The 15818-nt window shown below is 46.9% G+C and overlaps 1 protein-coding gene across 3 annotated transcripts in view; it reads right to left on the bottom strand.

Annotated features, from left to right (window-relative positions):
• The window catches only part of CTNNA1 (catenin alpha 1), a 97187-nt gene that overhangs the window by 3925 nt on the left and 77444 nt on the right, over positions 1-15818 (bottom strand). For all 3 annotated transcript variants that reach the window (XM_015876000.1, XM_015875999.2, XM_032447360.1), the window contains 6 exons: positions 12106-12262; positions 6832-7032; positions 5680-5831; positions 3131-3241; positions 1586-1767; positions 722-827 (listed from right to left, as the gene is read on the bottom strand). In XM_015876000.1, coding sequence (XP_015731486.1) covers positions 722-827; positions 1586-1767; positions 3131-3241; positions 5680-5831; positions 6832-7032; positions 12106-12262 — 909 coding nt within the window. The remainder of the gene's footprint in view (positions 1-721; positions 828-1585; positions 1768-3130; positions 3242-5679; positions 5832-6831; positions 7033-12105; positions 12263-15818) is intronic.

Here is a 15818-nt window from a genome sequence, read left to right as displayed (position 1 = left end):
GAGCATTATGATGTCTGCAGTTTGGGTGTGGACTCAGACCAAAGGTGTTTCTGCTTGTTCCAACCCAGCTTGTGCAGCAGCCCGGGACACACCACATAAACCCTGAGCTCAGTCCTACACAATTCATTCCAAATGCTGCAGCTCACAGAGCACACAGAGCACAGCACCTGCACCACAGCCCGGGATGATGCAGAGCACCCAGCATTCCTGACTCCGTATCTTCCATCAGCTCTGGGCTGGACAGAAGGAATAATGGTGAGGCCACCATTCACCTACGGGGCATCTGAAAATCATTCAGTATTAAAAAGCTGCCTCAAAACTAATATTACAGGTTGTGCAAACAGGCCACGTGCAGTAATTATGGCATTGCCTACACAGCCCTGTCACTGCTTTGGAAAGTGCTGGCAGCCTCAGCATGAGGAAAACAACAGGAACAGTTCCAGCCCTGCTGTGTTGAGGCACCGGGCTGGAGCAGGGCTGTCAGACTGCAGGTACCTGGTTGAAGCTGAGGAGCTGCAGGTTTCATGGCTGGACAAACTGAGCTGCCTGCAGTGCTGGGATGGCAGGAGAACAGCGAGCAGGAGAAGACACAACTCTGGAAATGCAGAAGAACAGCCCAGCCCTCACAGTAACCACAGGCTGCCACATTCACCGTGTCTGCAGCATGAAAACATCTGTTGCTCATCTGTGCTGGAGGGTCATTAAAGAAATGGTGACTTACGTGGTCAGCAATAGTGCGTCCCAGCTTGTCCATCCTTGACCCAGCCTCTGCGATCTTCTTGGCTGCACTAATCACATCTGATGTGTTTTTCAGTGGACCTTTACCTCTGGAAAGCAGAACAGAGCAAACCTTCAGAAAAACAAGAGCTGGAACAAGGCGCTGCTCTTCCCATTGCTCATTACAGTGGCAGCAAACCCCACAGCACAAATGAGGCTGCACAAGCAGGCGGGTCACAGGTGCAGCCATTAATGCCTCTTCATGCACCTCCCAGGCAGATCCCCCCCGCAGCCTCTCCCCACGTTCAGATTAAATGTAGGAATAAAAACATCTTAAACTTTACTGTTTCAAGCAAACTAATTATGATGAGAGATAACATTTTAGAAGGCGGATTTGTAATTTGCATGGAACGCAACATCAAGTTTAAAAAATAGTGTTGTATGAAGTCTAGTAAATGGATTTCAAAAGCCATCAGAAAAACACTCTTTCTTTTGCAAATAACTGTGCGAGGAACTATTTCTATAGCACAGCAATAACAAGAAGCCCATAGAACTTAATGTTGTAAAGAACTGAATGCTATATTTATGTGTAGTTGCATATATATGTGCATATATATATATATATGTCTATATATACACTCTTTGGGCCCAAATCCCCCTTAAGAAAGAAAGAACATCAGGCAACAATTGTGTCTATCTACAGACCAATCTAAACAGCTCCGGTCACTGTACAGTGACCTCTCCCAGGTTAATCCCAGGCTTTAACAGGTTAACATTGACAGTTACAAGAAGTGAGGCTGCTAAAAAGGACCAGCACCATCTCAGGCAGCTCTGAGAGGTGCTGTGTGCACAAATTACAAACACTCACCTGGTGAAGTCTGTCATTTCCATCATAATCATACACATTTGTTTGGCCAGAACAATTATATCGTTACCGCTGTCATCCCATTTTGATACTTCAGCATCCAATTTGCTCTTTTCTTCCTGGAAGCTCGCTACCTGCTCAGCAATCTTGGCCTTTTGCTCTTGAGGGAGCTGTGCCATGATAGCCTGAAAGAGAAAGCTTTCTCACAGAGCCTCCCCCAGCCACAAGGCAGAAGGCTTTGCTTTGTGGAACACTTCACTGATAGCCAATTTAAGTTACGTAGATGGGGGATAAAACTTTAATAGCAATCCTCTACCTAGAGGGTTTCCAGAGCGATTTCCTTCCATTTCAAACATGAAGTTTATGCTGTATGAATTACTACCAGCTCTAAAGAAGAAAAAATACCCAGACAGACAAGCTGACACCCAAAGCACAGCAAAACTGTGTGACTCCAGCCATGTTTGCCACATGTTACCATCCCTCACAGAACAGCAGCACGGCGAGGAGGGAGCAGCCTCACCTCCCAGAGAGCACAAAAGCACCAGCAGTGAGCACAGCTCCAAAGGCAATGCGGCAGTTTGATAAATAAGGCCCCACCATTCCTGCCTGGTTGTGGACAAAAAGAGCCTTCAGAAAAATCTTTCATGGCATTTTCCCAAGAGGATAAATTGTTATCGACCCAGAAGGGAACACGTCAAACAAAGGCAATAGGTAAGGCCTGCTTTTCCTTCCGTGTACCAATTTTAAGTTATCACCTGTTAATGATTATGTATTACATATCAGTGCTTTCATTTTAAACAGTCATAGGAAATTCACTCTGTTTAAATTACTTCATTTTCCAGCTGCTTTCAGCATTGTCTTGATTAAAGGCCCAGTGCCCAAACTTATACATAGGAAAACCTTCTGTAAAAAATGCCTGAGCTGCAAAGTTTGATGCCCACACAGCTGGTATTTGCCTGCTGTAACTCACAGCCACACCATGGAATTACTTGTCCTGTATCTTCCTGCAGACACTCCTTGCCTGACTAAATGGCAGTGCCTACAACATCTGCTTTAGGTTGGATATCAGGGGGAAGTTCTTTACTCTGAGAGTGGTGAGGTGCTGGCACAGCTGCCCAGAGAGGCTGTGGATGCCCCGTCCATCCCTGGAGGTGTTGAAGGCCAGGTTGGATGGGGCCCTGGGCAGCCTGGGCTGCTCTGAAATGGGGAGGTTGGTGGCCCTGCCTGTGGTGGGGGGTTGGAGCTTCGTGATCCTTGGGGTCCCTTCCAACCCAACCATTCTGTGATTCTCTGTGATGCCAAAGGATGCAGCAGCTCATCAGTACAAAAAGCAATCTGATCTTTCAGAACGTCTACAACAAAACGCTGGTGTTTGTGACATCCATCACACCACCTGCTGCATCTCACTTGAACTCCTTCTCAAAAGCAAACCAGAAACAGAGAATGTCTGCTTTCTGACCTAACCAAAATTTAACCTGGATCTTCAAAATGAGCTGAACTGCTTCTTGAAGGCAGGACACGCTCTGCTAACACAGAGTTCTTCCTTACCCTTGCGCTTTGTCCAGCAATGAGTTGGTCATCTTCTGTCTGAATGCTTGTTCTGCTTCGGACATCGAAATCTTCCGTCTCGAAGTCAGAATCATCCAACTCCTCTGGGGTCTGAGGGGAGAGAAGCACACCAAGAGTCAGACAGCAGTTTGAATGGCTCTAAAATCAAGGAGAACGCCGTGTTTGTGAGGATGGAAATAAGCCCAGGGAAGAACTGTTCAATGTCCTCAACAGGAAGGTGTGACAGGCCTTACAGACACGTGTGGTGAGCACAGCTGAGCGCTCACGTTAAACACGGTAGAAATCCCCCAAATTACTGAGCAGTCACTGAACATCTGAGATTTGTCAGAGGACACGAATGCACAGAGGAGCTGAAATACAGAGAAAGTCTTTCCAAAATGAACACCACCTTTTGCAACTTTGATAAATGTAAAAGCTTCGCCTCACATCCTGGAGCTAAAATTACATACAACTTTAAGCCCTGGTTCACAACCACGGACGTCTTCTTTAGCACAATTATGAATCAAAGCATCGACTGAATTAACAACAGACAAAACGTATCGAAATTTATTCTCGTCCCCCAGGAGAAGCTTAAAATGTTTAGCTCGTAAGGGCCAGCTTTTATGCTGTCGGCTAAACCCAGCTGACCTACTTCCCGCCTGCCTACCATTTATTTTTGCTACTGCCAGTCTATGGCTGGCAACATTTTTATACAGCTTATCATTTTAAACAGCCACATTTGTTCAAATACTGCAGCTCTGCTGAGCCTGGAACTCGAAGACAATTCTGCAGAGCTGGACCAACAAAGACCTTCACTGATAAATGCCACGAACTGTGATTAATGGGCAAAATGCAAACCAAGTCTTTGCTCTTCAGGTTTCTTTCCCATGCTCAATTTCATGAACTCGTTCCCTGATTCTGATGCAGACATCTCGTAACACACTTAAAATAAAAACACTTATGCAAAAGAGCAGCAAAAAGGCAGAGGTGGTTGAGCATGCTGACAACTGAGACGTATTCTGGCCCCAGCTCCTGCCCATGCCTTTATGAACCGAGCAGGGACACACAGTGTGGTACATCGGTGTGTCAGTATTTTAAGAACAGGGTTAAGATCCCCCCAAACCCATCTGCCACATCTTTAGGAAGATGCTGACAATGCCAGAGCCCCTCCCCTTCCTGCCCATCCGACAGCCCAGGGGGCAAAGACTCTTCTGGGGCTGACAGGAGGTTGCCTGGGACCAGGGAGCACAGAGCTTTGTTTCAGTAACTACAGACAGAGTGAGATTTTACTTCTGAAAACAGGCTGCAAAAGCACAGAGTCAGGTGAGGAAACGGCTTTTCCTTCTGGTTTCCAAGCTCCAGTGCTCAGGGTCAGGCAGCGTGCTGCCCCAGCCACGCTCTGCAGCATCTTGTACTGCTGGGAGGCCGTGCCCGCACTCAGCCAGAGCCCAAGGCCTGCAGAAGTGGGGTTCTGGCACCTTCTCTTTTCTTCTATACCTTACAGCCCTCTGGACAACAAATAACAACAGCCTGGCTTTTTTTATAGGCCGCCAGTGTGTCAGCAGTGTGCTGCCGCCAGCGACTGGCACCCTGACATCAGCAACAGGGGGAAATGTCAGCAGTCCTGGCACTGCCAGCTCTGCTAATTACTGCCGACGTGCAATTGGCAGCCCTGCTCCCATGTCCTGAATAACAAGGACTCTAGCAGGGGGTGAATCCAATTAGCTCGTCTGCGGAGCGGCAAAGCGCTGATATCTTCATATAACATTGGCTCTCTATTAAATCCCAAGCGTAAATACAAGAGAATTATATGGACAGCACATATGTGGCTGTCAGCGTTTCTCCTGATTTTCGATCCAACTCTTTGCTTTAAGCAGCAAACATGAAGGCAGTGTTGCAGTGGTTATCACGTATGTTCTGGGGCTGCGCGTTGTACCGAGATGCATCTGCAGTGGTTATGGTCTGAAGGACAATGAGTTTACCTGTGAGCAGGAGCTCTTCTGCCCCTTCACTGCTGCACTCAGGGCTGTGAACAAGTCTCTCTTTAACGAGGTTTGCCAATTAATTAATACATGCTGTAGAAACCTGGAGAGAACTACAGACCCAGCTCCTCTCAGCCCGTTCTCAGCTAACTAGCACTAATTCTCAAAATTTACTTAAGAAAGAGACATTAAGCTTTACATTCAGGCTCTTAAACCATGAAAAAGCATCTACAGTAGGAATTCATTCGCAATTGTTAAATCAAAGGTCACTGATTTAGCACATTAATAAACGAGGCATTAACATGATTTTATAAAAGATGCGTGAAGGGTATTTAGCATCACTACTCAAGGCTATCATTGATGCTCAGATCTGTTTAATGAATCTGAGTCAACACGCACTTCTGAAGTACTCCACAGAGTGATTAGCACTTTTTAAGACTGAGAACGTTAACATGAGCTAAATGAAAATCTTACGCTGTCTGCTCTGAATAAAATTGATGTGTGTTAGCTCAGCAACTGGGGGAAAGTGAGCAGAGGCAGAAAGCAGCTGAGGGAAGTGACACTCACTCTGATCATCAATACGGCTTTCCGGATGTCTCTGATTCCATCGTACACCAGTCGCGAAGCATCAATAAATTCATTCTCATCCATTGGCTGAGCAGGGTCTGAACTCAGTGCTTCCACGGCAGCCTCTACTTGCTCAGTAAAGCGTGGCATAACTGTATTAAGAGCACACAACAGCCGTCATTTCCAACCCTGATCCCCTCCCAGGTGTGTGTGTGGGAGCATCGTTATTAACTGTTGCTGGGAAGTGTGCAACAGTTCCTTCTGAACTCAAAACGTTTGTTACCAATCAACACGAATACTGGTGCTTCAGTCCTATCTGTGCTGCATTTTGTCTTTATTCTGCTGCTACTTGTTTCCTTCCTCCCCACACAGTGAAAAGTTTATCACACCCTCATAGAGCACAAGGAGAAAAGTCCTGGGGAAGCAGCTGCAGTCTGTGGGATACAACATTAAGCACTTGTTTCACATTCCTTCTAGACAAGGACACATCAGCGTGGGGGGACGTTACCACCACGAGGCTGGAGCTGCACAAGGCGCTGAGCAGGGCAGTGTGCGCCTCTGTGCCTCAGTGAGCACCATCATGGAGCCATTTACAGCCTGTTCAGCTCCTCAGTGCCATCGTGATTCTTCATCACAGTTGTAATTAAAATAAACACAGTAACTAATCCTTGGCAAACCCTCACTGAAGCACCCAGAACCATTCCTTACCTTAGACGGATGTTACCAGCTAGGTGTGATGGGGGACCAGGACCTACAAGTGCTTCTTCTACAAGGTACACAGAAATGTTCCCTCGCTCTGCTGGGGCAATGCAGCAGAAACCCTTCCAGATCGTGGTACAGCACTACAAGATGCCCGGTGTGCCCACAGGCCCTGACTCGCTGTCTGGGACTCGTTCCCTGGCACTTCCACTTGGCTCAGCTCAGGCTGACAACCAGCACAGCCAGGGAGACCTTTTGTGCTGCTGAGTTTTGAGCCAGTCAACAAAGCAAAATTACTTTTCTCATTTTGCAACAGCTCTGCAAATAACTCCCACTAATTTTCATTACAGTATGTAAATGGAGTGCTTAATAGATTGCATGGGCACACTGCTATCCATTTGCCCACCCACTAGGAACCAACACGAACCCGGGGTCCTGGAAGTGCTGCCTTACCTGTGTTGGACAGCAGCTTCGTCGCTTCCAGCACCTTCTCAGTGTAGACTCCAGGCTCGTAATTATCCATTTCAGAGGTGACAACATGAATGACTCGAGCAGCACGTCCTCGAATTGCACCAGCTGTGCGGTCTAAACCATCAACATCTTTTTCTTGGAGAGCAATGACACATTTGTTTACATCTTCTAAAATATGGTTCTCTGGTGGTAAAAGAAGGAGGATTTAGACGGTAATATCTTCCTTTCTGTCGTGCACATCAGCATTACAATTTCTCAGCCCTGCCCTAAGAAACCTCCAGCTAGATGCTGTAAAGCATTAATGCATCAGCTCGCTACAACCAGCCAACAGCTGTCCGTCCAAACCAGTTGTCATCTGGAGGCATCCAAACCTCCTGTCCCCTTTTTGTACTCAGTTTTGCCAACAGAAAAGCTGCCTTCAGCTGGAGCTTCCCTAAACTCGCTTCTTCCCATACACTGAGCTGCCAAAGCCCTCATTCCAAATACTTGCAAGCCACTCCCGCTGTCATTACAGGTAGGTGTCCCAGGCCACACCTCACCCACTGCTGCCCTGACAGACCAGGGCACTGGGTGCACATTTCTGGCTTCCTACACAGAGTTCTCCTACAACCACACACACACAGACCATGGGAGGTACCACACTGTGTGCCCTGCACACGCATTAGGACAGGTAACACACGCAGTGATTTATGCTGAAAGCGTTCCAGCAGTTCAGCACTCACCGCCTCACAAGGAAATAAAGCCACAAAACCTCCTTTTGTCATTTGCTTTAAGAAAATACATTTTAATAGACATGTTTTCCTTTGCTCATCAAGCTCAAGAGGTTCCAAATGAGTAAAAACCCTTAAGAGATTTCTGAGAACGCCTGGAGAGGTTTGGGTGCTCATCAGCAAACACCTTCCCACAGCTTACAAACTCTGCTCTCACAAACCCTGTCAAACACTTCTTTAATACATCAGCAGCAACGATTTGACACCACAGTCCAACATTTGTGCTGCTTTGTAAGAGACCTCCTTGGAAGCATCCCTGCTTTGTCCCTTAAATCGTTTCCAGCGTTACATTCTGCTGCCTTAAACACACAACACGGCTTCCAAAGGAGCTTCCATTCCCTGCCCAGGTGGTAAAAGGGCTGTTTTTGCACAGGCTGGGAGAGATGAATGGCACAGGGAGCTGAGAGAGGATTTGTATGAACTGGCTGGAAGGGCTCTGCCCAATTTACATAAAATGAACAGAGCCAGATGCAATATTGCAAGACTTGTGTAAGCAACCCAGACAAACAGTGCAATTGTGAAACACCTCTGAAGGAACTCAGCCCGGGCAGGTTCAGCTGAGGGCAGGATGTGGCCCTACAAGAGGAAAGTGCAGGTTGGTTAATGATGTGACAATTCAGTGAGCAGGCAGCCGCGCTGCAGCAGCCCCAGCAAGGAGCACGCACAGGCTGAGAATTAAAGCAAGAGACAGACAGCACTGCAAGTTACAACGGCAAAGAGAAAAGCATCAGTGTCAGGCCAAATAACACAATGTTTATGGCTTGAGTTCCTAAAAGAATAAAGTAAGCCACAGATCATTTAAAAGCCTCTTCAGATGATACGGGCTTTAATAAAAGGCACGGGTGAAATGAGGATGAATGTTAAAACACTGCCGACCACTTAATGCCCTCTGCAGATGCAGAGTGGCCATGGGGATGTGAGGGGGGTCTGCAAGGGCTGCAGGAAGTGCAGGACTGTCAGGGGCATCCACTCTGCTCCTGCTCTGCGGCTGGACGACAACAGATGAGATGTGACACTGCTCTGTGCCCGTACAGGAGCACACTTCCACCTGTCCTACAGGCACACAGACCACGGGTGCCCGGTGCTGAATGCCATCTGCTGAGGCCAAGGAGCAGGGCAGGGAAATGCTGACACACGGGTTCAGCTCCGCTACCTGCGGGGACGTCACAGAGCTGTCCTACATCAGCCTCGGTGCTGCTGAGCAGGAGAAAAATCTCACAGCAACAGAAGGTAACATGGAACAGAACAGCGGCAGCAGCAAAGGGATCTTGTCCTACTGAAGTAAGTACAGGGAAAAATGGTGTGGTTTGGTACCAAGGCAGGAGAAGGGAAGAGGACAGGCTATGTAATAGAAAATCTTTTTTAGAGCAAACAAAAACATACAAAGAACTGTGAAAAGAGAATTCAAACCCCCGTGACTGTCCATCCTCAGTCCATCGCCACAGTGCACTTTGCAGCTCCTCATCAAAGGGGTTAGGGACGTCTTTTCCAACACCTTAAGGAGGTGTGCTGGGGCCTAAAGGGGGCCAAAATACAACAGCAAGGTCCTAAAGTTTAAGTCATAGATGCAATTCTGCTTCTCTACCGTGCTCCCATGGAAGGTCTCAGAACCATCTCCATGGTGGACCTTTTCTTGACAAGGGACACTGGAGAAACCAGGTGAAGCCACGGTGTCAGCAGATGTGGTTATAGAACCAACACCTGCGTGTTCATACAGTTAAAAACACAGCATTTGTTTTGTAATAGGGACAATCAGTGGGACCACAAGTATTCGTCCAGAGGCTCTTAAGAAACATCTCCATCATGATGGATGGTCTCCAACTCAAACCTCCATCAGCACCAGAATGGGAAGCAGCACATGGAATGGTTTTTAAGCGGGTTCTGAAGGAGAACCAGGTAACTTCAGGACACTGGATTTGATTTTTACTCAGTGCTACCAGCAAGTGAAGGACAGTCAGGGGGAACCACAGGCAGAGGGCGAGGGGATGGGATCCATCAGGGGACAGGAATCACGGGAGGTCCTGAAGAGCTCTGAAATGAGGAATAACGCAAGGAGATGAGTGGGGAGGTGCAGGACAGAGGTCTGCACATTCACACACTGCAGGAAGTGAAAAAACTGTTCCCACCTTCTACACTGGGGGCAGTGACTGGAGCAAACAGGTGACGTGTCAAAAACAAGGAGGCTCTTCACACACAGCACAGCTAAGGCTGTGAATTCTGCACAAGATGCTGCAGATGTCAAGGGGTGATAATGGCTGAAAGAGCAACTAACACGACTTTAAGGAGAGAAAAACCTGCCAAGAACTTTTCAGAAGGTATCACCTCTGCTGCTGGAGCTCCCTGGACTGCAAACCACTCCTGGCTGGGAGCATTTAAGGAGGATCCTTAGTCTTTAGGAGTCTCCTGTCACCAATTTCCTACGTCCTAACAATTAGCCACTACCAGACCACTTCCATCCTAACAGAGCCTTTCTCATGCTGCACTCTTCATAAAACCAACCCGCAGCACTGCCCAGTCAGGTGTCCTCACTCCTGTACAACCATCCACTGTCATCTGAAACCATCTCTCTCATCAAGCCTGTTCTTAATTATAACAATTCTAGCATAAACTGATGAACAAAGCACAAGCTTTATGCTGGACACTGCAGGAATGTGATACTGTACACAAACACATGGACTGCACACTTTTATTTTGCTTACATCCCAGTTAGCAATCTATATAAACCCCACCATGCTCAAAGATCCCAATAACCCCAAAGGGAACCTGGCATAAATCACACCCATCACCATTTTATCCAACGACACGTTTCGACTTTCAGCAGAGAACTGCAGCAGTGGCATTTATATGGAAAGCATTTATCAAAGTTCAAACAAATAATACTTGAAGCAATATTTATTGCTTTAATATTTTTCAAACACCTCTCTGATAACGCAGCAAATACAAACAATTGCTGAAGGCACTCGAGCATCTGAAGCAGCCACTGAGCTTGGCATTGCCACGGCACTGCTCTGCTGCTGAGCACACAGGGCAGGGACGCTGCCTCCTGCCTCTGCCCCAGGACAGAAACGTCCCCTGCCTGCTGCCAAGGCCCTGCAACTCTTCAGAGCCATTCAGCACCATGACCTGCCCCCCAGAAGCACCCATCTCACCCAGGGGGGCTGCACAAGGAAGGAGACCACTCATTCCCACTGCTCTGACCCATTCTGAGCCCCACCTGTAGGCAAAACACAGCCAGGCAGCTTTATGCGGGCTGCAGTTCCACAGAATAACAGCTTTTTCTCTTTAAAATGCTTCGTACACTCGTGGACAAACTCCAAATGGAGCCATGAACTTCAGCACACAATTCTCTCTAAATATATTTCCCCAGAAATAGGCTCCTCGCAGCTGTGCAATTTCAGCTGCTGCTGCAACGACAAACACGCAGAAAGATAAAGAGAACGGGGACGTTCAATTGCCGAGTAAGCTTCTGCTAACTCACTGCAGAGAACGGTTTCATTCAGCACCCAGGGCATAAAACACACACCACAATACTGATAACTCTTTGTTATCTGTATTTTCACCTGCACTTTCTAGATACGTTCACTGGGTGATTCCGATCCCACACATCCTCCCGTGAAATATCGCTTTACGACTCGGCTTTCTAGGTCACTGGAGATGCTCCAGTCTGTTTGCACCAGGAAAACGAGGCCCTGGGTTTGTAGTGGCAATTTGTGAAAGCCAGTGCAGCCACAATTCATGTGTTACAGCTCTGTGTCCTCTGACTCAAGTGGAATTAGAGGACGTGAAAATAAAAATGCCCCTATTATTTCTAGGTCACAGCAGCTACTAACGGGTCTTTATCATCTGATGCTGATAAAACAGGTTATCTTGGCAAGCACTGTGACAAATGGAATTATTAATGTATTGTGATAAGTATCCGATCTTCCTTAAAAACATCAGTAAAACTGATGTGATTAAAAATATTCACAGAACATTTTCTATGGGAGAAGTTTTAATTAACTTGTACGATTATAGCTGGATATTAATTTTTAATGACGTAAGAAGAGTCCGAGGTGAATGGAGGAATTCTGCTCTGCCAGCCCATAGCAAAACGCTCCCACTTTCGGATTCACTGCCATCAGCAGTGAGGTTTGACTCCAAGAGCTACATGGTACCCACGGGAAGCTCAGCTAGCAATTCTAGATCCCAAGATTCAGAGCATCTTTGTATGTAAGCTGATCAGCCTGCTGACATGTAAATATGTACCTTTATGCATGCTCACTCTGCAGGAGCAATGACAAGTTTCTGGAGTACCTGCGAACCAAACTATCGCTGCTTTCACACTTGGAAAAATACCTTTCCATTTGTGCCAACATCTCCTGCTCTGTTTCTACATCACACTCAGCAGAAGGCAGCGCCTGCCAGGTGAGGTGTACCAACATCACTCCATCCAAAAACAACAGGCTCCAGAGCAGGTGGATACCACTGGTCTCAGCCCCCCCATTACCTGACACAGCCAGGAAGTCATCGATGGAGGTGATGTCATCCACAGCGTCGGTCAGCACGCGGACTTGCTTCTCCCACTGCTCTTTGAAGAGCTCCATGTTCTCCTGGGCCAGCTTGCTTTGTGGTTTCGCAGCCAGGGCCAAGGCAGCGTTGATGACCTGCAAAACACCACTGGATTTTTAGAGAGCTCCTAACTAAACAAGTAGGTTCCCTACATTTATCCAATGAACTCAGCAGCAAACAAAGCAAGTTTAGTAAGTTTTCAGGAACTTGATGTTTAAACACATTAGTGTTTATTGTGATGCTTTCACACCCAACTCATATGCGCTCCCACATTTGTTATGGTCAGTTATTGCACTCAAGGACTCTCAGCAGGAATTCACACCTGCCAGCTGCACCTTCCTCTAACAGCTCATGCTAACAAGGTGCAGCACCTTTCTGAGCACACATTATGTTGATAAATATTCTGACGTGATGATGTTGGCCCACTGGAGGCTGCATTTTCTAAGCGACTTACCAGAACCTGAGAAAAAGGTCCAAACGGATTAAGTCGAACAGTTTGAAAGCAGGAACAACATACAAATACAGAATTTAAGATACATTTTGTACTTATCTTCCTTTCCTTCAAATTTAAGTCTGTGCCTCACCAGTAATTGTTACAATAGCTTAAGTCTTCTGTTATGGTTCTGGATTAGGCAGGAAACAGGAGGAGAGGGTATTTGGTGCTCCCCTGCTGCTCCTCCCAAACACCCCTACACGTTTTCTTCAAGCTCTCTGTTAGACTGTAATTCCCTCTAATCCTACTGTTTTGCTAAGCAGAGGTGTTACACACACTGCTGGGTAACAAACCTACGCTGTGCCAACTCCTTGGTCAGTTAAATGTCAAAGAAGCCCCTCCAGGTGTGGGAAGGAAGCAGCCTCAAAGCCTGCTCCTCTTCCAGCATCCGCTCTGGCTCCTCTGTGCCTTAGCAAGATGACCTGGAGACAAGCCAGGCACGGGAAAACCTTCAGTCAGACCGACATGACAATCCTAATCTTGTTTTCAAGCTACAGCGTTGGAGCTAATTAACTCATAAGTTCAACGTGTAATTTTTCTTCTCTACTTTAGGACTGCATTAATTCCACAAAGTTGTTGAACAAAACATGTAAGCGCCAGATGTTCCTGCTTTTACAAAATCGACACTTTCTACCTGCTTCATTTGAAAGTGTCACAAAGCATTTAAAAGAAGATATAACTCACTAAACATGGAAATGATGATGATGTTAAAGATACGATGGCGTTGAATGAATCAGGAGAAGGAGGCTGATTCACCCAAGGGATGCAAGGAACGAACAGTGCCTGAGCCAAGCTGTCCTGCTCTGCAGGCTGCCACGCTGCAGCTGTAGATGGAGGCTGGGAATTTTGGTCACATCTATAAGAGAGCTTGATGGCCTTTGTAATGAGTGTGCAAACATAAGAAACAACCTGGCACAAACCACGATCTGTCAGCAGAGCTGCTGGGCTGAAACACACCTCTGAATCCTGGCAATGACAGCACTGCCCACGTCGCAGTCCCCTGCTGCTCCCCCTGCCCCAAAATAATACCTGGATTTTGTGCTGCCTGTGCAAGCAGTGGCAGGAACAGGAGTCCCTTTGGGGAGCTGGGGGGTGCAGGCTGCTCTGAGCTCTTCAATCTGTCCATAGCACTGCAGCTCCCCAGCCCTGGGGGCTCTGAAAAAAGCCTTGTGACACGCATAGAAATTAAGTTCAAAACCTTAAAATCAGTCAGAAATAGAGGTTTTAGAAAGGGAAGCCCATTCTCTGATCATGGTGCCTGGTTCTTAAGTCTGGCCAATGCCATTTCTTGCCTCAGCCTCATTTATGTAACCCACTGTCCATCTATCAGTGACAATCTAGATATCCAAAGTCTCATGAAGACAAATGCAAAATAACGAGCACTGTACAAACAGAATGGGGAAAACAAACAGTGCTCCATAAATCTGCTCTGAGTTTTAATCCTGCTAGCAACCGCTACTACGGAGACACAAGACAGCACTGCCAGGGCTCAGGATGCTTTCTGCTCCCCTCTCCCAGCCACCCTGGCTAACACCAGGTCCAAAAACATACTTTAAGCACTCAGACGGGTCAGCCCTACTGCCGATGGAACACATGGCCTGTGTGATTGTGTCTGGGCAGCAGCAGCCGGCTGAACCATTAATCTTTGTCAGCAGCACATGCCTAACCCCAGATGCCCACATTAAGCAGCTCTTCATATCTAATGGTAGAGCTGTCATAGACAGAGGGCTCAGCAAGTACTCAAAGAGCTCAAACAAGTCACTGCTACCAAATTCAAATGCAAGAAGCACAAACTGCACCGTTATCCCTCAGGCAGGTCACTCACCCACCTGCAACAGGATCCTTGTTTTGTAGTTATACCAGCAGAAAGGAACAGTCACCTCAAAGGCAGCTTAATAAACCTACCAAGCAAAACTAGCAGGTAAGATCTCCTCACAAACAGACCTGCCTTGTGTTTAGAAAGCAGCCAGCAGTGCTAGAGATGGGGATGATGGAGAGGTGGGGAAATCAAAGGCTGTTGAGAAGCTCTGCAGAGCTAAAGCCAGAACTACAGCTCAGTACAGACAACTTCATAAAGGTGTGCACGCCTGAATGTGTGCTCAGGAGGAAATTCAAGAGAGCTGATGCAGCCCCAGAGTCCTGTTTCATTGCACATACTCTGTCTCACAGTTATGAATCCACCTGTACACATTTAGCATCTGGACCTCCATCTGCACAGTGGTCAAAACATCCAGGAGAATCAAACCCTTCACTCTGTCAGACATGCAAAGCTTAAGATTTACACAAATCCTTCTGGCCATCATCTGGCTGGGGTAATATCCCAGGGATTACTGATCAAATCCTCCAAAAAAAACCAACAACTTTTCAGGTAAATAAACTCTCAGGTGGTATCTGGTATCCACTACAGAGCAACCCATTTATTTTCCAACAGATGCTTGGACAGATTTGGCTAAAGGATGGAAATATGGGATCTTCTGTGTCTGTAGATGCTGTGGGTGGTGGGCTCTGCAATTCCTTAATTACCTCAACTGAACACGTTGGGGAGTAAAGGTGAAGGGACTGATTGAAGCACACAATTATTCCTCCATAAAAACATGAAACACTGGGCATTTAATTCTATGAAATCGGTTACAATACAAATAACTCATAGGGAGGACACATCTAGCCCCAAAAATAGGCGGAATATGGCAAGACTACCTGAAATGTAGCTGCTTCCATGTAAAACACTTGGCAGTGCAAGGAGATATTCTGTATTTCAGAGCTTCTCAAAATTCTGCCAGAGCACTGTGATCACAATGACTCACTGAAGTTGTACAAAGAAAAGAATCAAACGGGGACATTTGAGACTATCCAGAAGGAAATGAAGCATGGCAAGAAAACACACTATTTTTATCGCTGCTTTGTTTCATACAGCGATTGCAATGCTCCAGTCATCCAACATGTTCCTGGAGCTGCTCTCCTGTGCCTGCAGCTGCAGCCAGGCCTTGGCAGCCCTGCCCTGACACGGGGGAGGCTGGGGATCCCAAAGCCTTGCAACTGATGTCTCAATCTGCACCTCACAGCCTCGTGGGAACAATCTGCTTTTTGGCCTGTTGGTTTGTTTCTCTTTTTCCCCTATTGAAAATAGAGATTAAAGACTGAAAAACTTTCTGGCCCCG

Source organism: Coturnix japonica, chromosome 13, assembly GCF_001577835.2.
Source record: "Coturnix japonica isolate 7356 chromosome 13, Coturnix japonica 2.1, whole genome shotgun sequence".
NCBI lineage: Eukaryota > Metazoa > Chordata > Aves > Galliformes > Phasianidae > Coturnix > Coturnix japonica.
The sequence above is the reverse complement of the archived record's forward strand: the minus strand, read 5'-3'. Positions and strand labels throughout refer to the sequence as shown.